Source organism: Scophthalmus maximus, chromosome 3, assembly GCF_022379125.1.
Source record: "Scophthalmus maximus strain ysfricsl-2021 chromosome 3, ASM2237912v1, whole genome shotgun sequence".
NCBI lineage: Eukaryota > Metazoa > Chordata > Actinopteri > Pleuronectiformes > Scophthalmidae > Scophthalmus > Scophthalmus maximus.
The window spans coordinates 26099739-26124906 of NC_061517.1; the positions used below are offsets into that span (position 1 = coordinate 26099739).

At 43.8% G+C, this 25168-nt stretch overlaps 2 protein-coding genes across 16 annotated transcripts in view; one reads left to right on the forward strand and one right to left on the reverse strand.

Annotated features, from left to right (window-relative positions):
* The window catches only part of LOC118314126 (NACHT, LRR and PYD domains-containing protein 12), a 593122-nt gene that overhangs the window by 7733 nt on the left and 560221 nt on the right, over positions 1-25168 (forward strand). For 3 of the 13 annotated variants that reach the window (XM_035640314.2, XM_035640307.2, XM_035640323.2), the window contains 5 exons: positions 1384-1557; positions 4670-4843; positions 6828-7001; positions 8207-8382; positions 9025-9474. The exons of 5 other annotated variants lie outside the window; for them this stretch is intronic. In XM_035640314.2, coding sequence (XP_035496207.2) covers positions 1384-1557; positions 4670-4843; positions 6828-7001; positions 8207-8366 — 682 coding nt within the window. In that variant the 3' untranslated portion in view covers positions 8367-8382; positions 9025-9474. Of the gene's footprint in view, positions 1-1383; positions 1558-4669; positions 4844-6827; positions 7002-8206; positions 8383-9024; positions 9475-25168 lie in introns of those variants that run through there. 5 more of the 13 variants (XM_047331102.1, XM_047331105.1, XM_035640310.2 and 2 more) reach the window with 3 other exon arrangements.
* Positions 13651-22247, reverse strand: hdr (hematopoietic death receptor). Of its 3 annotated transcripts, none has more exons than XM_035640365.2 (10): positions 22092-22247; positions 19949-20093; positions 19246-19374; positions 18998-19109; positions 18738-18829; positions 18177-18278; positions 16950-16990; positions 16509-16754; positions 15669-15705; positions 13651-15524 (listed from the first exon to the last, which is right to left on the reverse strand). In XM_035640365.2, exons 1-10 carry the CDS (start codon positions 22107-22109, stop codon positions 15229-15231), a joined length of 1218 nt encoding a protein of 405 aa, XP_035496258.1. In that variant the 5' UTR covers positions 22110-22247; the 3' UTR covers positions 13651-15228. The 3 variants fall into 3 exon arrangements, with proteins under 3 accessions (XP_035496258.1, XP_035496259.1, XP_035496261.1); XM_035640366.2 differs by having other exon boundaries at positions 13834-15524; positions 16677-16754; XM_035640368.2 differs by lacking the exon at positions 16509-16754 and having other exon boundaries at positions 13834-15524.

Sequence of the window (25168 nt, forward strand, 5' to 3'; positions counted from 1 at the left end):
TGACCTCTTAGAGCGCAGGAAGAGTCAAATACGAGTGGTAATGATTGAAGCCTTTGGAAATTAATAGTATTTTTTTCTCGTGCTTTTCTTATAATAAATGCTTGAAAACTGATAAGTAATGATTGTAATCTTGGTCACTCTTAAATAACACGGTATTGATGAGCACTTGATCTGTAGTTTACAACCCAATAGTGACACAAAAGGAGGGAGAGTGACATTGTATCATGACTGTAAGTCCATGCCTTCAGTACTGCGCTGACAGGAAAGAACATTACCAACCACTAGTATTTGACTCTTCCTGCGCCTCAGCGTTAACAAGTCATTCTGGAGTGTGTTTTGACAGTAGATAGTCGGAGTTTAAAAGTATTGTTGTCATAGTGTGAACTGTCTGTGGTGGTAAATGTGGCGGAACCATCGTGAAAACAGTGTTGATCAGTTTGTGTATTTCCTGAGAGGAGCCGAGAGTAACCAGTTGATTCAGGTGAACTCAAATCCAACTGTTCCCCGGAGGATGACGTCATCTATCAGTATGTGACGGACAGTCGTCGTGGCTCACGGTGATTATCGAGGACTTCCAGGTTTGCCATGTTTGCTGTAGTAAGATGGAATCCAGCTCAATGCGATCCTGCAAGAATTTAATTTTCTTCACTTTATTTTTTACGTAGGTGGCTGAAAATTAGTGCTTACTTATACAATCATATTCGCTATGATATGTCAGATATGAGATGCGACGTGCACATCCCACTAATACGTTTTTTGGAGATGTCACTTTCTTCACGGGGGGCGGAGTGGCTGAATTGGTTAACACTACACCTGCAATCCTACTGGTTGAGGGTTTTTGAGAGAAACAATCCACAGAAGAAGAGTTGAAGCTGAGAGCAGGAAATCTGTGTGAGCAACAACATAATCTAAGTGCGAGCAACAATATATTTGTGCACAAGCGAACAGTTTGAGCAGAAGCAGAATAAATGTGAATGCAAGAAGAAACTATTTGAGCACAAGAAGGAACTATTTGAGTGTGAGGGCAGATTTTGAAGGAAAGAATGAAGAACCTGAACGAGAAATCACTAAGTGATGCACACAAACCAAAAGACCACGCTCTTGAATAAAGATAGGAACATAACTTCATAACAGACGAGGAACTTCTGATGGTTCAGATCAGTGATTGAAGACGTCGTCTGTGTTTACACATACAAGGCTGCTGATAGAAACATGAGTGAGGACAAAACCACAGAGATGCACAAGAGAGAAAAGTCCTGTCTTCTTTATCCATCATGTGATTCTCCACATTGTGAACCTGCAGCTCTGAACAGACGATCACACACTGGATGATTTCCAGCAGGAACTTTTCTACTAAAGTCTCATGTTTTATTCTTTATCCAGGTTGTGGAGCTGCAGGTTGTCAGAGATCAGCTGTTCTTCTCTGGCCTCAGCTCTGAAGTCCAACCCCTCCCACCTGACAGAACTGGACCTGAGTGGAAACAAGCTGCAGGATTCAGGAGTGAAGGAGCTGTGTGGTTTTCTGAAGAGTCCACACTGTCGACTGGAGACTCTGAGGTCAGACACCATGTTCACATTTTCTTCTTCATAGTTATAATAATAATAATCCTGATGAACTTTATTCATATAGCAGCATTCACAGCACAGTGAGGCTGCTGTCAGACCTGGTCCTGATCTTCTCTGGAGGGGCTGTATGTGACAACACTAATGTCCACAGATGTTGCTCCGGACATGTTCAGGAACATTTTTTTTTGTTATATATGAACATAAAACAAGAGACAAGCAAACAAAGGAGGGCTAGGACATGACAATGTCCACATTTGACAGTAGGTACAAATAAGAAAAGCATAGGTACAGTACACAATATAAATGTATCCTCACATTGGAATAGAATGGAATAGGATTAAGAGTCTTTATGTTTGTAGCGATCCCATTTTTCCCAGTATTCCTCTACTTTATCCTTTTGAAGCCGCAGCACAAAAGTCAATTTCTCCATTGCCTGGATGGAGTTCATAATGTTTGTTAAGAGTCTCGTGGTTGGACGACTCCTCTGAAGCCAGCATTTAGTAATTGCTTTTTTACTTGCAACCATGAAAATCTTCAGGAGGTATGTGTGTCCTTTACTGAGACCTTCAGGGAGTTCTCCAAGATATAAACAGGCAAAAGACAAGTCAAATACTATGTCCACAGTCTCCACAATTAACTCTCTCACTTCCCTCCAAAAAGGTATAAACAGGACAGGACCAAAAAACATGAACACAATCTGCAGAAATCCCACCACACCCCCTCCAGCAGGAAACCTGCGTACCACTACATTTTGATGTTTGGATAGGGGTAATAAAAAATCTTATCTGATTCTTCCAGCAGAAATCTCGCCAGAAATAAGAGTTTGTGGAAGTGGATTGATTTTTCCAAATTTGAAGCCACGTTTCTTCTGGAATTACTAGGTTAGCTTCATTTTCCCAGCGCTGTCTAATATAATCTGTGGTTCTTATTCAATAAAGTAAAGCTTTTGCATAGTTTCCAGTGATACCTTTGGTACTTTTTGAATCATAAGCGTCTATAACAATTTGAATTATTTTCGAGGGTTCAGATAGATTAGGGGTCTTTATTGTCTTCAAAAAAAAGTGGCGGATCTGTAGGTAACAATAAAACTCTTCTCTATCCAACTCATAAGATTGACGCAAATCCTCAAAAGAGTTTAGGTTTCCATTCTTTATTATCTTACAAAAGGAGCTGATTCCTCTCTTAGTCCATTGTTTGTACTTATGGTCCTGTGAAGCTGGGAGGAAGTGTGGATGGAATGCAGGCCAGCTCAACACTCCAATTTCTCTACGGAGCTGATATTTCTTTACCACGTCTGACCACATTTTCAGAGAGAAACTAGTACATTGATTATGCAGCTGGTGAACATCATTAAACCTGCCAGGGCAACCCAGGACTGACTGAATAGGTATTTCCATTAAAGATAGCTCAGTATGTTTCCACCTAGCATCATAGGCTGGGTTACAGCAACATACAAGATACCTGAGCTGAGCTGACAAGTAGTAATCTTTAAGACGAGGCGGGGCCCTGCCCCCCCTCCCCACCGGCTGTTGTAATGTTGAATATCTCACCCTTGGTCGTTTATTGTTCCAAATGAATCTTGAAATTGTTTATCCCACTCTCTGAAGTGTTTTGCAGGAACCTCTATTGGAAGTGCTGAAAATAGGTATAATAATCTTGGGAGAATATTAATTTTGATGATCCGCATTTTACTGCCGAGGTCGAGGGGGAGCAAGCTCCACCTACCCAGATCATCATATATTTTCTTATTGATCTGCTTATAATTAGCGTCGTATAATTGTGAAAGGGTTTTTGTCAGTAAGACACCAAGATATTTAAGTTGTGATTGGTGCCAAGTAAATTGTTGCCTGTCCATCAATTGCTTTGAAGGCGCAAAACGAAAGGTCAAGACTTGGGTTTTTTGTGCGTTCAGTGTATAACCAGAATATTTCCCATACGTTCCCAGGATGTTCATAAGCAATGGAATACCAGATTCTGGGATTTTCAATTGTGACGAGGACGTCGTCCGCATATAGAAAAATGTTGTTCTCTACATTTCCCACATCCCTCCAGAGCAGTCTCCTCTCTGATAGCCTGGGCAAGGGGCTCCATAAAAAAATTGAAAAGTAGTGGCTTAATGGGCAACCTTGCCTACATCCTCGTTGTAGCATTATTTGATTTGAAAGGCTCCCGTTAACTTTTATCCTTGCTGTTGGGGAGGACTACAGCATTCTTAGGCATTGTATAAATTAATCATTAAAACCAAATCTTTCCATAACTTGAAATAAGAAATCCCATCCTACTGAATCAAATGCCTTGTCAGCATCAAGGCTGAGAAGGACTGCGCTTGATGTTCCTTTTGAAATTTGATTAATAATGTTTAGGCCTCTTCTAATATTATCGTGTGTTTGCCTATTACTTATAAAACCTGTTTGGTCTTCATCTATCAGGGAAGGCATTATTGTGTTTAATCTCTTAGCCAGTATAGCTGCATACAGTTTATACTCTATGTTTAAAACACTTATTGGTCTATACCCTTTGCAGTCCATTTTCTCTTTTCCCTCCTTTGGTATGACTGAGAGAAATGCCTCGCTCCATGATGGCGGGATGTGCTGAACGTGTTTGACTCAACAATCTCCTGCTGTTTGTCACGTGAACCACAAACAAATATCTGGATGCATTTCTGTGGTGGTTCTCCAGAGGTCCTGTCTGGAAACATCTTCAGAAAGTGTTGCACCAGGCAGGTTGTTCCAGAGAGGGGGGGCCTGGAGGGACAAGGCCCGGTCCCCCTCGGCCCTCAGCTGGGACTGTGGAATATGGTCCACTGACTGTGGACGAGCAACGTGGAGACAAAGACAAATCTCATTTCACTTTAAATGTCTCATCGTTTTCACGTTTCAATATTTTGTTCATGTCATGTTATCATAAAGTATCTGTGAGTTGGATCATGAAAGTTCATCTGACACTGAAACACTTGAGTCTTTAGTGTTTAAGTTGTTTGGAGTTTCACTTTTCTAAACCTCCATGTTCTCAACTTTCTTCATGTTGAACAGACGATGAAACACTGAACGGTTTCAAGCAGAAACTTCGTTTTCTAAAGTCTCATGTTTTATTCTTTATCCAGGTTGAATCACTGCAGTTTGTCAGAGATCAGCTGTTCTTCTCTGGCCTCAGCTCTGAAGTCCAACCCCTCCAACCTGAGACAACTGGACGTGAGCCTCAACCAGCTGCAGTATTCAGTAGTGAAGGAGCTGTGTGGTTTTCTGGAGAGTCCACACTGTCGACTGGAGACTCTGAGGTCAGACACCATGTTCACACTGTATATTGTCATTAATAACTCAGGTGTGCTGGTGTCTTTGAACGTCAGCGGCGACCATCTGACCAGATGTGTTCAACTAGTTCATAAACTCAACTCAGCACTTTCACAGACTGGACAGACTATGGAGTTATGTTCCTATCTTTATTCAAGAGCGTGGTCTTTTGGTTTGTGTGCATCACTTAGTGATTTCTCGTTCAGGTTCTTCATTCTTTCCTTCAAAATCTGCCCTCACACTCAAATAGTTCTTTCTTGTGCTCAAATTGTTTCTTCTTGCATTCACATTTATTCTGCTTCTGCTCAAACTGTTCGCTTGTGCACAAATATATTGTTGCTCGCACTTAGATTATATTGTTGCTTGCACAGATTTCCTGCTCTCAGCTTCAACTCTTCTTCTGTGGATGTTTTGTGTGACAACCCTCTCAAAAACCCTCAACCAGTAGGATTGCAGGTGTAGTGTTGACCAATGGAAAGATCGCTGTCAATTTGCGGGTGCATTCACTGACCTCTTAGAGCGCAGGAAGAGTCAAATACGAGTGGTAATGATTGAAGCCTTTGGAAATTAATAGTATTTTTTTCTAGTGCTTTTCTTATAATAAATGCTTGAAAACTGATAAGTAATGATTGTAATCTTGGTCACTCTTAAATAACACGGTATTGATGAGCACTTGATCTGTATTTTACAACCCAATAGTGACACAAAAGGAGGGAGAGTGACATTGTATCATGACTGTAAGTCCATGCCTTCAGTACTGCGCTGACAGGAAAGAACATTACCAACCACTAGTATTTGACTCTTCCTGCGCCTCAGCGTTAACAAGTCATTCTGGAGTGTGTTTTGACAGTAGATAGTCGGAGTTTAAAAGTATTGTTGTCATAGTGTGAACTGTCTGTGGTGGTAAATGTGGCGGAACCATCGTGAAAACAGTGTTGATCAGTTTGTGTATTTCCTGAGAGGAGCCGAGAGTAACCAGTTGATTCAGGTGAACTCAAATCCAACTGTTCCCCGGAGGATGACGTCATCTATCAGTATGTGACGGACAGTTGTCGTGGCTCACGGTGATTATCGAGGACTTCCAGGTTTGACATGTTTGCTGTAGTAAGATGGAATCCAGCTCAATGCGATCCTGCAAGAATTTAATTTTCATCACTTTATTTTTTACGTAGGTGGCTGAAAATTAGTGCTTACTTATACAATCATATTCGCTATGATATGTCAGATATGAGATGCGACGTGCACATTCCCACTAATACGTTTTTTGGAGATGTCACTTTCTTCACGGGGGGCGGAGTGGCTGAACCGGGTTACAGAGTAACCGCCCGTACGGGACGCTCGAAGAAGTAATCGAACGCACCCGCAAATTGACAGCGATCTTTTCATTGGTCGACACTTCACCTGCAATCCTACTGGTTGAGGGTTTTTGAGAGAAACAATCCACAGAAGAAGAGTTGAAGCTGAGAGCAGGAAATCTGTGCGAGCAACAACATAATCTAAGTGCGAGCAACAATATATTTGTGCACAAGCGAACAGTTTGAGCAGAAGCAGAATAAATGTGAATGCAAGAAGAAACTATTTGAGCACAAGAAGGAACTATTTGAGTGTGAGGGCAGATTTTGAAGGAAAGAATGAAGAACCTGAACGAGAAATCACTAAGTGATGCACACAAACCAAAAGACCACGCTCTTGAATAAAGATAGGAACATAACTTCATAACAGACGAGGAACTTCTGATGGTTCAGATCAGTGATTGAAGACGTCGTCTGTGTTCACACATACAAGGCTGCTGATACAAACATGAGTGAGGACAAAACCACAGAGATGCACAAGAGAGAAAAGTCCTGTCTTCTTTATCCATCATGTGATTCTCCACATTGTGAACCTGCAGTTCTGAACAGACGATCACACACTGGATGATTTCCAGCAGGAACTTTTCTACTAAAGTCTCATGTTTTATTCTTTATCCAGGTTGATGAGCTGCAGTTTGTCAGAGATCAGCTGTTCTTCTCTGGCCTCAGTTCTGAAGTCCAACCCCTCCCACCTGAAAGAACTGGACCTGAGTGACAACAAGCTGCAGGATTCAGGAGTGAAGGAGCTGTGTGGTTTTCTGGAGAGTCCACACTGTCGACTGGAGACTCTGAGGTCAGACACCACGTTCACACTGTATATTGTTATTAATAACTCAGGTGTGCTGGTGTCTTTAAACGTCAGCGGCGACCATCTGACCAGATGTGTTCAACTAGTTCATGAGCTCAACTCAGCACTTTCACAGACTGGACAGACGAGGAACTTCTGATGGTTCAGATCAGTGACTGAAGACGTCGTCTGTGTTCACACATACAAGGCTGCTGATAGAAACATGAGTGAGGACAAAACCACAGAGATGCACAAGAGAGAAAATGATTCTCCACATTGTTGTGATGTGACCAGTTGGATGGCTCAAATCTACCTACAACTAAATCATTCCAAATCAGAAATCCTTGTCTTCCACCACCAAACCCCAGTGGGTTGAAGTCAACCAGCCTCGGCCCTCTCGCACAAACTATCAAGCCTGTTTCCAGAAACCTCGGCTTTGATTCACATATTAAAAAAGTTGTTCAATCATGTTTCCTCCAGTTAAAAATCCAACCAATGCTGTCACACCCCGACCTCGTGGAACTGAGCCACACCCTCATCAGACCTGCAGCTCCCTCCTCTCTGGTGTCAACCCGCCTCCAACTGGTCCAGAACTCAGCAGCTCAGCTTCTCTCTGGTTTTAATAGACGGCATCACATAACCCCAGTTTTAGCTTCACTTCATTGGCTCCCCGTCCATTTTAGAATTGATTTGAAGATTTAATAATTAGTTCTAAAGCACAGCTTGGCCTCGCTCCGAGCTACATGAATGAAATGCTGGTCCCCTACGAGCCGGCTCGCAGCCTCAGATCCTCAGGTGGGTCTTTACTAGTTGTTCCAGAGTCGAGGCTCAGATCTAAGGGAGACCGATCTTTCTCCATCAGGCCCTCGACTGTGGAGCAGCCTGCCTGAGGAGATGAGGCTGGCAGAGTCTGTTCCTTCTTTTAAGTCACTTTTAAAAACCCATTTCTATAGACTTGCTTTCATGTGATGTCGTCTTTTAATCTCTATATATGTGACCTGAAACCGTCTTATTGTTGGAATGCTGATTTAAATTGTCTGTGATTTGTATGTTTTTATGAAAGCACTTTGTGAAGCTGCTTCTGAAAGGTGCTAAATAAATAAAATTATTATTCTTATTGTGAACCTGCAGCTCTGAACAGACGATCACACACTGGATGATTTCCAGCAGGAACTTTTCTACTAAAGTCTCATGTTTTATTCTTTATCCAGGTTGATGAGCTGCAGGTTGTCAGAGATCAGCTGTTCTTCTCTGGCCTCAGCTCTGAAGTCCAACCCCTCCCACCTGAGACAACTGGACCTGAGATACAACAACCTGCAGGATTCAGGAGTGAAGAAGCTGCGTGATCTTGTCCAGACAGTCGAGTGTTGAGTCTGGATCCAGTGAGGTGAGTGGAGGTCTGGAGTCAGAACTGTTCTGATCAGAGTCAGTATCAGAGCAAAGATCCAGAGTTCCCTGTGAACCTCCACTGTTCTTCTGGATCATTTCCTCGGTGAAGCTGAATCACGTTCAGGGATGACAGGTGTCAACCTGGTTCCCTCGGCAACAAGCCTGTAGGATGTTCCCGCGTGGCTTTGACTGACACACACACACACACACACACACACACACACACACAGGAGCCCCGCCCCCTCGCCCTGATCTGACTATGAGTTAGTGAACAGTTCAGATTGAGTGGATGAACGCAGACGTGACAGTCCTGTTGGTTTCATCACGTTACCTGGAACAGCAGCAGATGAACTTTGAATGAATCATCCATTAATATCTCAATCATAAATTGAGTTGTTGATGTGATTCTTATGTGGCAATAGAAAAATAGGAAATCTATTTTCTGAACGTGTCAGTACGGACAACAGAAGCGATCCAGTCCCAGTTTATTGCTACGTATTGATTCATATCCCCGGGACTCGTTTAGCAGCGGGTGTCAGTTCCCATCCTTCTCTCAGCGCGTTCACTCCGACACGTTAGCGTGAAGCCGAGGAAGCTGCTCCTCCACCGACTCGTCACGTCTGTCGTCTTCTCTCAACAGATCGGACCGATGAAGAAGATGAAGATGATGAAGAGGAGAGCCCGACGTCCAGGCCGCCATCTTCCCTGTGACTCCTCCCCTCCACCTGTGACCAACGCTCTTCTGGTTTGCTGATTGGAGGAGTTCTGGGAAGGCTCCGACATTCGTCTTGATGGTTTTGAACGTGTGGCCGTTCTGAAACCAGCAGATTATTACTGTTCACTTCTTTGTGTTGGGGCTCTATCATGTGGAAGGATGGAGTATTGCAGGTGTGTTCCCTGTTATAATGTAAAAGGTCTTGGAGGTTGATGTCAGAGTGACTGGACGTAAAGAGGAGTTCAAGTACGTTGGGATCAAAATAATGAATTTCTTTACACTTGTTTTTGATATATTCATATAATAGTAATTAATGTTGGAGAGTTTCACTTCTTTGGGTCATTTAAATAAAACCACCTACGGATGAAACAGGAACTGTTTCTTATGAGTTGTGAACTGTGAACCACTGGTTTTATCTTTTACCAACTAAGTCTCTCTTCACAACTGTTTTTTTGTGTTAAAGCATTTGAACAGCAACAATGTGTTTTTTATAGATGGTAGATGGACTGTATTTATATATCTCTTTTCTAGTCTTGTAGACCACTCACAAGTCACATTCATCCAATCACAGTCATACTGCTGTTTACTGCACTTTTTCTTTCACATTCATACACTGCCGGCATTTGTGCTTGTGTTTAATGTAGCTGCATCTAGAGCTGCAACAGTTATTGATTAGTAATCGATAACTAAATTAATCGCCGACTAATTTGATAATCGATTAATCGGTTGAAAAAGTCAAAATTCTCTGATTTTAGCTTCTTAAATGTGAATATTTTCTGGTTTCTTGTAAACTAAGTATATCTTTGTTGTGGACAAAACGAAACATCATCTCAGGGTGTCAGTCATACCGGAGGACAATCGAAATACCATGAGTGTGATGTACTTTAATTTTCGGCTCTTGGGTTGTCTTTCACTCCATCAGAAACCACCCGGATGAGCTCAGATGTGGAATCAAAAGATAATGCAGATCAGAATCATATTCTGACAGCAGTGAAAATCATTCCCCCTATGCAGGGAATTGTTGTGGACAGTTCCTGCTGTCCCCAAAACACCCCGGAGTTGATGAGAGGCTTCTGTATCTCCTGATTGTCCCACACCTCAGTGTGCATCTTCTTCTGTCTTCTCTTCTTACCCATACTTCTAAAGAACTCCCCCTGCCCCTTAGCACCAGTCCAAACACTGACACTACATCATGAACTAGTTCAGGGTGGACTTCCCTCTGTCCGCAGCAGGATAGGGGATTGTTCTGTCCTCAGAAGTTCCTGTTCCCATCCAAGAACAAAGTTGAACAAAGCTAGTGTCTCTTCAGGGACATTGACCCAAACAGCATAAAGCAAAGATGCACTTCAAACGAACAAAAGTCAAAGCCTGGCAGACAGCGCCGTGAATTATGATCCCTGCTGGGAACGCCACCGAAAACATGGCATGTGGGTTATTAAGCTGCGGAGAATGTGGAATGAACTTTTTATTTGACTTGATTTTTTTTGGCCCTGAAGCAAATTGAAGACTCAAATCTGTGATGTCACACTGATGTACAGCGCGGAGCCGCTCTGGTCGACGTTGTGGAGCAGGAACGTCCTCGACTCATTCTGAGAAAGCCATCCTGAATCCTGTCGGTGATCTATTCCACTTTGACTAATGCGTTCTGAGCAGAGTTTTACATCAGTATAGCAAATTCGGATTAAGAGACGGAGCCAATTCCACACGTCCCCCTGCAGCTTCATATGTTGAGAGGTGAAATTCACTCCTGAAGGCCCCAAATAAAAGGTTGGACTGAATACCTTTTCATGCCCCTTCTCAACACTGATGATCGGAGCTCTTTGGCTCCTTAATCTCCTTCTCACTTGGCCTGAATGAAGTCATCACCACAGCCTTCATCAGAATCAGCCCCTATTCACTCGACATGCTCCCTGAGCGGCACTCGCAGGGACGTGAGGAGAATAGCGTGAGGCCGTTTTGGGAGGAAATCGAATTTCTTATTCTCGCTCGAGCTTGTGCAGCAGGTACGATGGTTCAATGCAAATGTGGTTTCAAGTCGAAGGGATGCAAACGGAACACTGCTCTATTAGAGGTGCAGGGTGTTGTAGCAAACGGGAACCGACGCGAGGCCACTGTCATCGCAGTGAACCGATGGTGATATTGCCCCCGGGTGTCAATGGGATCCCAGAGTCACACACACACTAACACACACACACACACACACTCACTCACTCGCTCAAGAGTTTTTGGGTCCCTGCCTTCAGCTCCACAAAGTCCTTGGCAGCTGTGAGCCAGTGGAGCCCCGATCAAGAGAGGGAGTTCTCCCAGAGAGGCAGCTGGGCTTTTCTCATGGGGGGTCTCACCAACAATCACAGGAAACTGTGGCCAAATTGGTGAAATAGAGAAATAAATGAAAGATGCCAAAAGGAGTCAAAGGTTACAGGAAGTGAAAGTCAGACTCCCGCCACAACAACCACACAGATTTCACGGCTTCATTCATTACTCTTTTGACCACAGGGGGCAGAGATAATCCTCTGTGGCTGTGTCGTACAGTAACTATAGGTCATGTGGTCCAATTGTACATCGTACGCCCTCCTCCAGGTGGACCCGGACCCTGGAACAACCAGGAGTGATGCACCCGAGGATCTCGGAGACATAAGGTGCTGAGAGGTCCGATAAGTAACTTGAGGCGAGGCCTCTCAGGGCTTCAATAAATTCTTGAAAATCAATTCTAAAAGCAACAGGTGGCCAGTGTAGGGAAGAAAGGATTGGTGTCTGCGGTGGTGTTTCCTGGCCCAGAGTCGAGATCCTGGCAGCAGATTTTGGATGAGCTGATGATGCCAGAGAGCGAGGAGTTGCATTAATGTGCGTTTCATCCGTTGAACCACAGCTCGGGGACAAATGAGAGGTGAGAGACGTACCGTACACTCGTGACACGTGTAGACGAGGCCCTGATGACCTCTCGTCCCTCACAACACCTCCGGGGGGCATTCGACCCATCGACCTTGGAGAGTTCCAAGTGTTGCCAACGTCGACAAGCTCAGCAGGAGACGACGGTACACGTTACCTGCTGAGTCGCCGTGACGACACGCAGCAGCTGCTCTCAGGGCCGAAGGTGCAGAGGACAGAGAGGAGCCTGCTGGTCAACGCAGGCTCCTCTGGTCAACGGCACCGTGAGACAAATCCAGACTTTGGTACAGCAGGAGTCGGGGGCGACGGAGATGTCCTGTACATGAACAAGGAAAAACAACAATCTGACCTCAAGCTCTGTTTGGTTCCCAGAGGATGAATCCCCGTTTCCAGTCTGAATCGGGCCAAACCACCATGTTCACTTCATTGTTTAATGTCATTGGATTACATTCGTGATAACGTGAACTTAACGGATGTGGTGTTAAATTGTCAGTGCACATGTATTTCTACATGTATCTCTAGATTATAGTCCTATTATAATTTGCTGGGATCATGGGACATTATTATAAGACCGTCACGGCCTCCGTCTTTTGGAGCCTGTGTTTTTTTCTGCCCTGGTCCTCTCCGCCGCACCTCCACCAGGGACTTCCTGCCTGGGCTGCGACTCCGGACCTCCCACCGCCGCGTGTCACCCAGTAGTCATCTGCCGGCAGCAAAACCATCTCCTTCATTTCACAATGGCTGAGTCACTATTCATAGCACCAGGTGACATTACCAAGGGGCGGCTGCGATTTTGTGTGATCAGTTGGCCTCGGCCGTCTCAGAATTGTTAACCTCGGATGAGACGCTTATTTATTTTGTGTTATTAGGTCTGCACCTAGTTATTTCATGTATATCTGACAGGAGTTATGGGTGACCGGCCCCCTTGTGACTTGTTATATTGAGGTAGATTAGGCCAGATGGGCAGTATTTTCCTTTCTGTAGATTGTGTGCCTTATCAGATGCGGGTCGTAACAAAGACTATGGTCTAACTATAACGTCACATGATCCTCCTCAGTTTCAGTCCTGAAAGTACTACCCAAGGTCAAGAATCAACAGTCAGTCACAACCCGTGTTGGTGTTTTTATTCATCAGAATATACGCGTGTATGATTAGTCAATCAACAAGAATAAATCTGTCATAATTTTATCACCAATCAAACAAAGAAATTCAGCACAAAGTAGTTTTAAAAAACTATTTTTATAGTAAACTGAATAATTTGGGCTTTGGACCGTTGGTCCAACAAAATATTATATAAAACATCACCTTTGGCTCCGGGAACAATGTTCTGATATTTAATTGACCAAAGCATTTGTTGTAGAAGATACTGTGTACATTTATTGGTAAAACCGCAGGTGTCATTAATAAGAGACGGATATATATTTGATCAGCGTGGTCAGACTCACTTTCATGATCATTAACTGGAACAGATCCTTCTCTGGGTACGATGAGTCACAGTGGCTACCACGAACTAGGTAGGATTGTTTTTCCCATTTCATGGGACTTGTAAATAAAATCAAGTGTAGTAATAATGATATTTAACAGGCCAACGCTTGAACAAAGACAACTCTATTTCCTCTCAAGCTCTGTTTAAATTGATAACAATTCAAATAATGTCAGAACACTTGTTCATCCATTTTATTGCCGTCTGAAGGGAATAATAACGAGGGTGTGGTCCAGTTATCTCTGTAGCACGATGACACAATGAGACCGACAGAACGGTCAACGGACTTAATCAGTGCACAATAAATTCCCGTCATATGTTCACATGTATGTGTGAGGCGCTCAATCATGCGAGTAGCACAATCATATTGAGGTTTTTATAGATACAATGCAAAATACAATTTAGCGACCAAGGTCTTTTGTATCAAACTTTTCTCAGAATGTCAAATTTTTATTTGATATTTCAGTGCTTATCCAGTTGTCACTATCCCGTAAAAACAAAACAGTCAAAGAAAAATGGTGAAAAGAAAAACAGAGTGAAACAACAGGCCGACACATGCAATGTGGGAGGAGCAATAAAGAACGTACAAAAAAAAAAAAAAAAAAAAGAATGTTTGTGTAACATCGTGATTAACTCTATAAAAGCAGACTCACTTCCTTCTGACAGCCCCACAGATCAGTGTCAAACGGAAACATATCAAAGCGGCACACAATTCATTTAGAGCAATAAACATTCTAGTACTTTCGGTCAAGGCACGTACTGCAAAGGTAAAAGCACATCATGGCACTGAGTGGAGACCTCTGCTGTAACGAGAGGCCAGACGCACAACGCAGACCCAGTCCAGCCGGTCAGAACCATGCACAGTCAATCAACACGTACGAAATTGTAAAAATAAATACAAAATCTTACATTTCACGTGTTTTGTCCATAATATAAATACACTTAATTTATAGCATTGATCTGCTGACATTTAACTTAACGCTTCATGTGATCTGTCGCTCATTCCTGAGAACACATTCAAATAATTTAAATATCTTAAAGCATAAATATAAGATGATCTATTGAACTTCACACTCCTGACATTTGTGGTCAAGTTAAGACCAGACAGCCGGCACTTAACACACCTTTTACATTATACATGTATTTGATTAGACACTTTACCTTCAAACTTAGCTGAAGGAAATAAGTCTTTTTCAGTCGGACCATAAAAACCAACTGTAACTGTGGAGTTTATGTAAGGTCAGTGCAGAGACCCTGCAGTTCCCCATCAGGACTGTGCAGTACAGTAACGTGCACTTACTGAAACAGCAGAGTCAGTAAAATATGCACTTCTGTCTGTTATGGTGTTTTGGAGAGTAGTTTCCCTCTTCAACCAGAAAACCAAAAAGAAGAAGTATAGTGCTGCTTCTCTACTGGATAAGGCACAAGCGACGATGACCTCACACCATGAAGGAAGGGGGTCATTATTCGTCAGGCCCGCTTATTAATCGTCGCTCATGTGACCAGACCTGGCTCCGATGAAGCACCTGACACATGAAATGAAATAAACTTCACTCATGAACAGTTTTTTTTTTTTTAGGGCGGGATAGATCGAAAGGCAAAAATCAACCCAAGGATCTATGCACCACTATGGTGGTGCTGTACAATAGTACTCCAACCAGCACTGGACGGTACTGAATTAAGTACCTCCCCACATATGTACAACTCTTTAACACATCATCTTTCCATGAGGTCAAACTAAAAAACAAGTCCACCGCTCACAAACTCTCACAGACCCGGTAATGGCCGTTGTGAATCGCCTTCTCCTTGACGGTCTCGGCCGTTCGCCTTTGGTTCAAATCCAGAAGCGCTTTCAGCAGGTCGTCCAGGGCGGCGTCCCGGCCCTCTCGCTCCACCCAGATGTTCAGCAGCTCGTGGATCCTGTCCTCGTAGGGGAGGGGATCTTTGCTCTTGATCACGTTGTCGTTGATGCCGAGGTGACGGAAGAATCTCTTCTGGTAGTTGAACTCGATTTCCTCAAAGTACTCGAAGCATTTCCTCAAAGACTCTTCACCTGTAGAGAGAGACCGAGACCTTCATTCGAGCAGCAACGGCGATACGTGCGGGTGCGGCAGGAAGAGGTTGAATATCCACTGTCACATTGATCCATGGGAGCATCATAAGGAGAGGTGAGAAAGAATGAAAATAAATACGTTACCTTTCAAGGGGACCAGTTTGGGAAACGGCTCCTCTGTCTAAATGAAAAAAAATTGAAAACAGAAACAATCATTCACACTCATGTCTACTGGAACTCTTGGTGAATACAACTCAAAGACACTGAGCTGCATCAGAAACTCAAAGGTCTCCGAATGAAACTACATGAAAATCTGCTACATCCAGATATTTTTATGGATCTGCACAAAATTGCCCACACCCAGATATCAGTCCCCGAAAAATGTTGTCAATTAGTTTCTGGATTAGTTGTTTGGTCCATAAAACCGTGAAAAATGTTGATTGTGTTTCCAAAAACTCACACCAAAGATGTTCAGTGTACTGTCACAGAGGAGCAAAGAAACCAGACAATATTCACCATTAAGAAGCTGAAATCAGAACATTTTCAAACAACCAACCAGGGTGAAAGGTGGATGCAATACGTTTTTCTGCCGGACAGATTTCCTGCGACAAAACCGTGCACTTTGGGTTTGAAGGGAAAGAATGCAGGCCAATAAAGATATTTGCCGTTAATCTTTAACAGGCGCGACGAGGGGCATGTGACTCATCAGCTCCGTCTCCCATTAATATCAAAACAAGTCCACAGGTTTTATATATAACCTAGTGTCGGTCACCTGAGCATAGTGCAGCTCAGACATGCTGGAGTAGAATGATATTTCAATAAGGCTTTGGATACATTTCATGCCAGCATGTCATAAAGAGGAGCAAAGTAAGAAAGGCAGGAGGGCGACAGTGAACACAGCAAAGCATTAATCAACAGAAACACACAGGGAGGAAGCAGGTGAGAAGGGAGGAAGCAGGGACGGAGATGAGCTGCCGCTCTCACCCTCCTGTCGGGCTGCCAGGGGGCCGCGGGGCAGGCATTGGGGCGGTTTGTGAGCGAGGCGGGGGGCGGGCCGGTTAGACTGTGCTGCGAGTTGCTGGCCGAGCTGCTGAGGCTTTCACAGAGAACCCTGCGCTCGTCCTCCGTCCCGGCCGGGGGCCTGGCTCTCACCAGTGGCCAGTGTGAGGAGCTGGGCCTCCGGGTGTCCCCGATCGCCCTCTCCTCGGTGGGAGAGTTGTTAGTGAGATGCTGCGGAGGACGAGGAGCGGGTTCAAAGAAATGAGTTTGGGGTACACGCTTTGCGTTCATCTTTATTCATTGAATATAATCAAACTATTAAATCTGAGAAAACTTTCGTAATAAGTATATTCCGCCGCTCCGCACTCCTTTTTAATTAATCCTGCAGTAATACCCCCCCCCCCAAAAATATCATTAGTGACTCACCTGTCCAGCTTTCGTCCCCTCATGCAGGTCTCCCTCAGGGTCTGAAGAAAGAATGTGAGCAGAGGATTATTAGAGATTCATGTGTGATTTGAATTTGCATTTCTGGGTAAACCAACTCGGGGACAACGCACAGGGGCAGAAACCGGCTGCTGCAGTGTGGCCACAGCAGTCGATGGGGTTTTCACCTGGCACCCGAGGCCCACTTGTGTACAGTAGAGTTTACCTACAGCACGGTAAACAAAGACTGGGAACAAGCATCTGCACATGGCGTCAGGAGTGAACCCACGCACTACTCTGTTGATTTGCTTCTTTTTTTTTTTTACGTTCTATCCTACTAAACTTTATTCCAGCATCGTCAGCGAGGAGCGTTGGCGCATCTGCTGCGCCGGTGCCTTGCCGCTGTGAGCTCATCAGCCAACACGCTCGGCGTCACACCTGCCACCAGCAGACCAGTCGGGCCGCTTATAGTGCCCACACTGCTACGAGGAACATGCCGCTCGTGAAAAAAGAAAAAGAAGAATAGGAAGGCCGGAGCAAAGGCCCTGTGTGTCAAAGATAATGCCGGCGGTGACGTCGGCGTTTTAATCACATTCCAAACGCTGTGACGGGGACAGACACGCCTTTAAATAGTCCAGTGTTGTTTTAGGTTAGTGAAAAGCCTTTCACACTAGACAGCATAACTTTCTTTTTATTCCCCTGTAATTTTGACGGTATCTTTTTTTTTTTTGACAGGGTAGATCCCGATCAATGATAATCACTGATTGAGTATTGAGGTTTGTTTCTGTCCTCAGACCATATCTTAAAACTATCCATTAGCCCCTCCCACCTGACACAGGGCAGGAGAAAGAGTGGTTTTCTATTGCCTCCCTGTAGAACCCGTTTGATACAGAGGAACTCATGACCATGTTTTTTGATTTCAGAAAGTGATGAAATACATTTTCATAAACATTTTAAAATTGTATTTATTTGCACAAGAAATAGTGTAGAACTATTACGCTATAGATTAAATATTTTTTTAATTAGAAATGGTCTTTGGAATTGAACTTTGACGTGCTATCCAATATTTTGTGACTTAGGAGATAAATTATCGTGTTGAGCTACTGTATGTGTTAGACCGGGTTTGAGCACGTTTGATGATTGATTGATATATATATATATATATATATATATATATATATATATATATATCAGACTTTCCTTGTCTTGTTTTTTTCTATTTCCGCCTACCTGTTGTTCTTCGTCTCTTCTTCCACCAGAAGAATCCTCCCACGATGATGACCGCAGCAAGAAGAAGAATCAGCACGAGTGGCACAATCACTGCTGCATTTGCTGATTGGGAAATTTAAAAAGAATTCCTTTAGTACCACACATGAAGCAATTTGCTGTTCATTTCCTTTCTAGAGCTGCAGATACGGGTTAGGTTTCAATACGGCTTATGTCTCAAATGAAGACTCGATTACACAACATCACTGAAGTCACAAATGTGACGATGAAATGACAAAGAGTTATTTGATCTAATATTCGTCTTTTCTGTGCTGAACGGACCACAACCAACTATATTAATATCACTTTCGAATCCATGTTTGTTATTGTCCCCCTCCACTCAAAGTGTTTCTCTTCTGTCCCTGTCCTACATGCGAGAGTGGATGGTTTCCAGCCCCATGTCCAGATCCAGATCATGTTTATAAGTGTGTGTAGTTAGAAGCCAATATGATGTGGGATGTAGTTGTTGGCCGAACAGAAAGCCTGGGGGGTCTCCAGTGATGTCTTCATGTTCGAGTGTCGTACCGGAGGAAGAGCCGGGGCTCAGCTGGATCTTCTTGCACTCACTGTCGGAGGTCGAGGTGCAGTTCCTCACCACCTCCTGACCTTGTTCACACCTGGTTTTGGGGGGGGGGGGGGGGGGGGGGTCGGAAAAAAAAAAGATTGCAGACAAGAAGAAATTCAAATGAGTGAGGGGCGGTCGTTCCAAATTAATATCCAACGGAGGAGTTCCTCCCATCACAAACTACGAACGTGTCGAGTATCATGTGCGGTCTCATACTCGCCTTAAACATTTCTTGCACACTTCACAAGCCTGGTCGGGGACACAAAACCTGCCCCGTCTGCACTGACACTGAGTATCTTGAGTGGGTGTACACGGCCTGACAATTTCCTGATCTGAGAGAAGAAGAAGTATAGGCCTCGTTAAATCAGAGTTTACGCTCAGACGCTCTGGAAAAGACTGAACATTGATTTTTTCTTCTTCTTCTACAGTCACACCAATCGATAGTGTCAAGTTGTCGGGCAGAATTACCTGGGCGACACTGTGTGCACTTGAAACACTGATTCAGTTCATTGCCGTGCTCGGTGTACGTCCCGTAGTCGCATTCCTGACACTTTCCCTTCTCTCCGGATCTGGTGCAGTGGGATTTCAAGTGGGTACCTAAAACACACACACAGAGAGAGAGAGAGACAGAGAGAGAGAGAGAGAGAGAGAGAGAGAGAGAGAGAGAGAGAGACAGAGACAGAGCGTCTTTTTAGCTAAATAAAAAAATCAATCATGCCACACTTCGCAAGCGTCCATGAGCCTCTGGTTCAAGCAGAAAAAAAAAAAATGAATTTCAGTCTCAGGATTAAAGGGGTAGTTAGCGATTTTGGATAAAAAGTAGGGCTGGGCGATATGGCCTATAAATAATATTGCGATATATTTGTTATATCGCAACACATGATATATATCGCGATATTTTAAAATCTCCTCTAAAGCACTCCATGAATGAACAATTTAACCCTTTTATGCATAAAAATCACACCAGTATGATGATACTAGTCGTCCCCGCAACCTATTTGTGTATTAAAACATTCTTTAATCTTACTTATATCCATTATGGGGACATAACTGGCCCATACTGATATGTCTGTGATATTATCGGCCAACCGATATATCAGTCAGGCTCTACCGAAAACCTGGATTTTTTTTCCGGCACACACACAATCCATTGCCGCTCCGTGCATCTTACCCGCTGGACAGTTGACACAGCAGAGGTTTCCGTGCCGGTACTCCAGGTCGTAGCGGCAGTTGTCATCCCGCCGTGTCCTGCTGCCTCCCAGGTGGAAGGCAGACGCCCCCGTGGGTACGTAGGGCAAGATCAAAAAGGGAACAACCTGACGACAAGTCAAACACAATTGATGAGGTCTTACTTTTCTCTGTTCCATTTGCGAGAGCTTAAAGATGGAACAATGAATCCATAAAGTCAAGATGACAAACGTTCTTTATTCGCAGCCATTACCAATTGTTTTTGGTTTCTTTGGCGTCTATGTTCATTTTATAAAAAAGGGTGACACGTTTTTTAAATGACCAAATAATTTGATATTAAAACTTGAAAGATATATCACTTAACATATTTATATAGAAGGCATAACTGGCTTAATTGAGATGTTTTTCTTCCTGTGTGTAAATGATTCTGATCTGTATATTCGACAGCAGTCTGACGTCCTGTGGAATCAAGTCCCAGTTCCACTCATAGGAACTGGGACTTGTTTACACCGTTCTAATTCTTGGACCAAAGAAAAAAAGATGCCTGGCGCATGAGTCAACTTTCTCAGAGAGCTTCCTTGTTTTTATAGTGATGCAATTAGGATGACGTAACATTTCACGTGACCTGCGACCCACCAATGAAATGTGCCTCTGATCAGGCCACCCTACAGTAATTAATTCAAGTAAAGCAGGTGGAGGTTTGTTGATTTCCTTAGAATATGACTAGAGTTCAGTGCATGGGGGGGGGGGCTGACAGTGGGTGGTGCCCACTGACAGCCTACATTTTGTGGGTGGTGCCCACTGTCAGCTGAGGGAAGACGGCTGCCTTAAATTTCAAGGCGCCCAAATACAGTCAACACCGGAAGCAATAACCAAATAAGGGAAGTGCGTGGAGCAATCGGATTGGTGCCACACCCAGTCTGTCCCGACCTGAGCCACACTTGCCCTCACTTGCGAGGGCACTCCCCTGCGAGTGTGGGCACACCTGCAGCCCGTCCGCCCCACGAGGTCTGACCACCATCTTTTCTTTGCTGTGTGTACTCGGCATTCCGCCTTAAAAAAAACATAATCAACCAAAAAGTGATTGACAAAATAAAAAACCTCACAGATCTCTGCTATGGAGCAACATGGTTGATTAGAGGAAGTGAGAATATGATGACTGAACTGTACACATTTATACATATATTATCATTTCTATTTTTTATTATCATTTATTTTAAAACTTCATCTGCCATTTATGTACATGATCCTACATGTACAGAAATGTATTAGATCATTTACTGATGTATCTGTTAAGCACTTTAAAAAAATATATTTATGTATTTTTATTACTGAGAAGGATTGTCATTTGGGGTGGACACACACACGCACACACGCACACGCAATATGCAGGAGACAGATTTCCCATAAGCTGGTGTCAACTTGTTCCACCGTCGCAGAACACACAGGGACAGCTCTGCTAAAATCAAATACATATTGTGGGTCCTGAGGGGCCACACTTCAACTTCCAGGGGTTGATCCGGCTGTCACCTCCGCTCGTGCAGTTCAGATGGAAGTGTTCACTGAATAAAGATGTGAGGCGGATCAGCACCACGCCCAATCACAGAACGATTCATTATTATTAATGCATTAATCCCCGGCGGAGATTGGGCAACACACCAGGAAGCCGGACCCGCGAATCGGAGTTCGGCCAATCAACGGTTTGCGCTTCATTCCTGCCGCTTCGCTGGGCTGTCTGAGGGGGGCGGGGGCTGGGCGGGGGTTAGACGGAGGAGTTAGCCTCGGTTCAGGCGTCGAGTGTTTCTGGGGAACACGCGGAATGTGGCACCTGGACGCGGGCGAGTCTGACAGAGGAGTGCGACATTCGGGAAATCCCATCCCCGTTTCCGTTCTCTATATCCCGGCGACACGGCATGTCCGCGCATGCCTCTTCACCGGTCCGCAATCCAAACACAAAATAACCCGATTTACAGAGAGAGAGAGAGAGAGAGAGAAAACTTTCTGGTGAAACCGACGACACACGATGAGAAGATCAGATGGTTGTGACTCCTCGACGGTTCGTTTTTATCCTTTACCACCTTTGAGCTGTGCTGTTTGAAAGAAAAGTAACCAAAAAAAGCACTCACCAGAAAGAAGTTGGTCATACCTAAGCCACAGGCTTCGTTTGGCTCATTCCACCAGTGAATCAGGACAGAAAACGCGTTGTTTTGGTTTTTTTCTGCGTGAAACTCCGTCGCAGGTGCATTAAAAAGTTCTGACTGAAGTCACGACCGGCGCGGGGTCATTATTTATACGACTACTGCGAGGGGGCGGGGCCACGGACCGAGGAATCAGGTCAGCCGGTCAGCCGTGTGGCGGGCAGGGGGCGGGGCCAAGACAGTGTGACAGTAAAACAATAAGAAACAGTTTCCCTCAAAATACAGATTCCACCCTCACAAAATCAGACTCAAATTACAAATAGACAGATAGATGGATAGATAGATAGATAGATGGATAGATAGACAGACAGAAAGATGGATAGACAGACAGAAAGATAGACAGACAGATAGATAGATAGATAGATAGATAGATAGACAGACAGACAGACAGATAGATGGATAGATAGATGGATAGACAGACAGACAGAAAGATAGATAGATAGATAGATAGATAGATAGATGGATAAATAGATAGAAAGATAGAAAGACAGAAAGATAGATAGATAGATAGATAGAAAGACAGAAAGATAGATAGATAGATAGATAGAAAGACAGAAAGATAGATAGATAGACAGACAGATAGATAGACAGCACAGCTCAAAGGCGGTAAAAGATAAAACAAACTGTCGAGGAGTCACAACCATCTGATCTTCTCATCATGTGTCCTTTGTTTCACCAGAAATTTTTCTCTCTCTGTAAATCGGGTTATTTTCTGTTTGATTTGCTGACCGGTGAAGAGACATGTGCGGATATGTCGTGTCGCCGGGATATGGAGAACGGGAATTCCCGAATGTCGCAACTTTATATCATTCTATCTATCTATCTATCTATCTATCTATCTTTCCATCTATCTATCTATCTATCTATCTATCAATCTATAACCTATCTATCTATCTATCTATAATCTATCTATCTATCTATCTATCTATCTATCTATAATCTATCATTCTATCATCTATCTATCTATCTATCTATCGATCTATAATCTATCTATCTATGTATAATATATCTATCTATCTATCTATGTATAATATATCTATCTATAATCTATCTATCTATCTATAATCTATCTATCTATCTATAATATATCCATCTATGATATATCTATCTATCTATCTATCTATCTATAATCTATCATTCTATCCATCTATCTATCTGTCTGTCATTGCTACAGATACATGTGTTCATTTCATTCCTACATTCCTACATTTTAACTTCGGTAAAAGAACAGAACCAGAAATAGATACGAGCCCTTTGTGATAAACTCGTCGCTTGATGTGTTAGAAGCATTTACTGCTGTGGCCTTTTGAGACTGACATTGTTTTACAGTACATAGTTTAGTCAAATCAATGAGTTCCTCTAGTGATATTGCAATTGTGCAAAAAAAAGCGATCTCACAGGATCTGTAAATCCAGGATAAAATCCTGGCTTGACTTCATCATATGAGAAAACGCAAGCACCCACTGTGAGACAAGCATGGAGAGTTGCATATAGCATAATTCATAATGTGCTACATGGTGGTAAAATGCTTCTATCTGATATTTTACATTGGGTACTTTTCTTTTAAATAAGTATTAAAAGTACACAAATAAATAAAAACAAATGCAGCCAGCCCAGCAGCTTGTATTTGATATACAAAAGAGTATAAACTCCAGCCACAGTTTATTTCCAAATGCCAAAATATGTAAATAATGTCATGCAGTTTGGTAGCAAGCCTCGTTCTTCTGCTAGTTTAACATTATCTAGTGAGCAGTTGTCTGCAGCCTCCAGATAGGAGCCGAACAGGAAGGGGGGGGGGGGGGGATTCAACTGTACGTCTTCGGCCTGGATATGAAGCAAAAGATGAGTAAAGGCAAACCGGTTTCAAACACACATGATCCTGTTAAAGAGTCTGTTGACTGAGGTGCCGACGGTTTGAGTGAAAACCGAAGACCTGATGTGGGCCGTCCACACTCAGAGATTAGACCTGATGTGGGCCTTTCCACACTTAAAAGATTACACCTGACGTGGGCCGTCCACACTCAGAGATTAGACCTGATGTGGGCCGTCCACACTCAGAGATTAGACCTGATGTGGGCCGTCCACACTCAGAGATTAGACCTGATGTGGGCCGTTCCAAACTCAGAGATTAGACTTGACGTGGGCCGTCCACACTCAAAGATTAGACCTGATGTGGGCCGTTCCACACTCAGAGATTAGACCTGATGTGGGCCGTCCACACTCAGAGATTAGACCTGATGTGGGCCGTTCCACACTCAGAGATTAGACCTGATGTGGGCCGTTCCACACTCAGAGATTAGACCTGATGTGGGCCGTCCACACTCAGAGATTAGACCTGATGTGGGCCGTCCACACTCAGAGATTAGACCTGATGTGGGCCCTCCACACTCAGAGATTAGACCTGATGTGGGCCGTTCCACACTCAGAGATTAGACCTGATGTGGGCCGTTCCACACTCAGAGATTAGACCTGATGTGGGCCGTCCACACTCAGAGATTAGACCTGATGTGGGCCGTTCCACACTCAGAGATTAGACCTGATGTGGGCCGTCCACACTCAGAGATTAGACCTGATGTGGGCCGTCCACACTCAGAGATTAGACCTGATGTGGGCCCTCCACACTCAGAGATTAGACCTGATGTGGGCCGTTCCACACTCAGAGATTAGACCTGATGTGGGCCGTCCACACTCAGAGATTAGACTTGATGTGGGCCGTTCCACACTCAGAGATTAGACCTGATGTGGGCCGTTCCACACTCAGAGATCACACTCACAGTTTGGTGATTGGTCTGCAGGCTGCTGTGAGTGGCAGCACATCAACATCCCATTCTAGTTTCCCAGTTTATTTTATTCCTGCAAATCATTCAGAGTTCACTGCAGGTGAGAAGAAGATTCTTTGCACCTTTTGCCCCTGCATGCACTCCGCTGGAACTTGTGTTTTTCGACGATAAGGCGAAGGAGGGGCCCATAGGGGTCTGAGACTAATCTGCTGCACATGTAACGCC

Excerpts from the sequence above, each read along its gene's own strand:
- hdr (XM_035640365.2), bottom strand. Across the intron at positions 19,375-19,948 it reads CTGTGTCAACTGTCCAGCGG|GTACCCACTTGAAATCCCAC; the intron begins GTAAGATGCACG and ends TGTGTGTTTTAG. Across the intron at positions 18,279-18,737 it reads GAGCCCCGGCTCTTCCTCCG|CAAATGCAGCAGTGATTGTG; the intron begins GTACGACACTCG and ends TTTCCCAATCAG.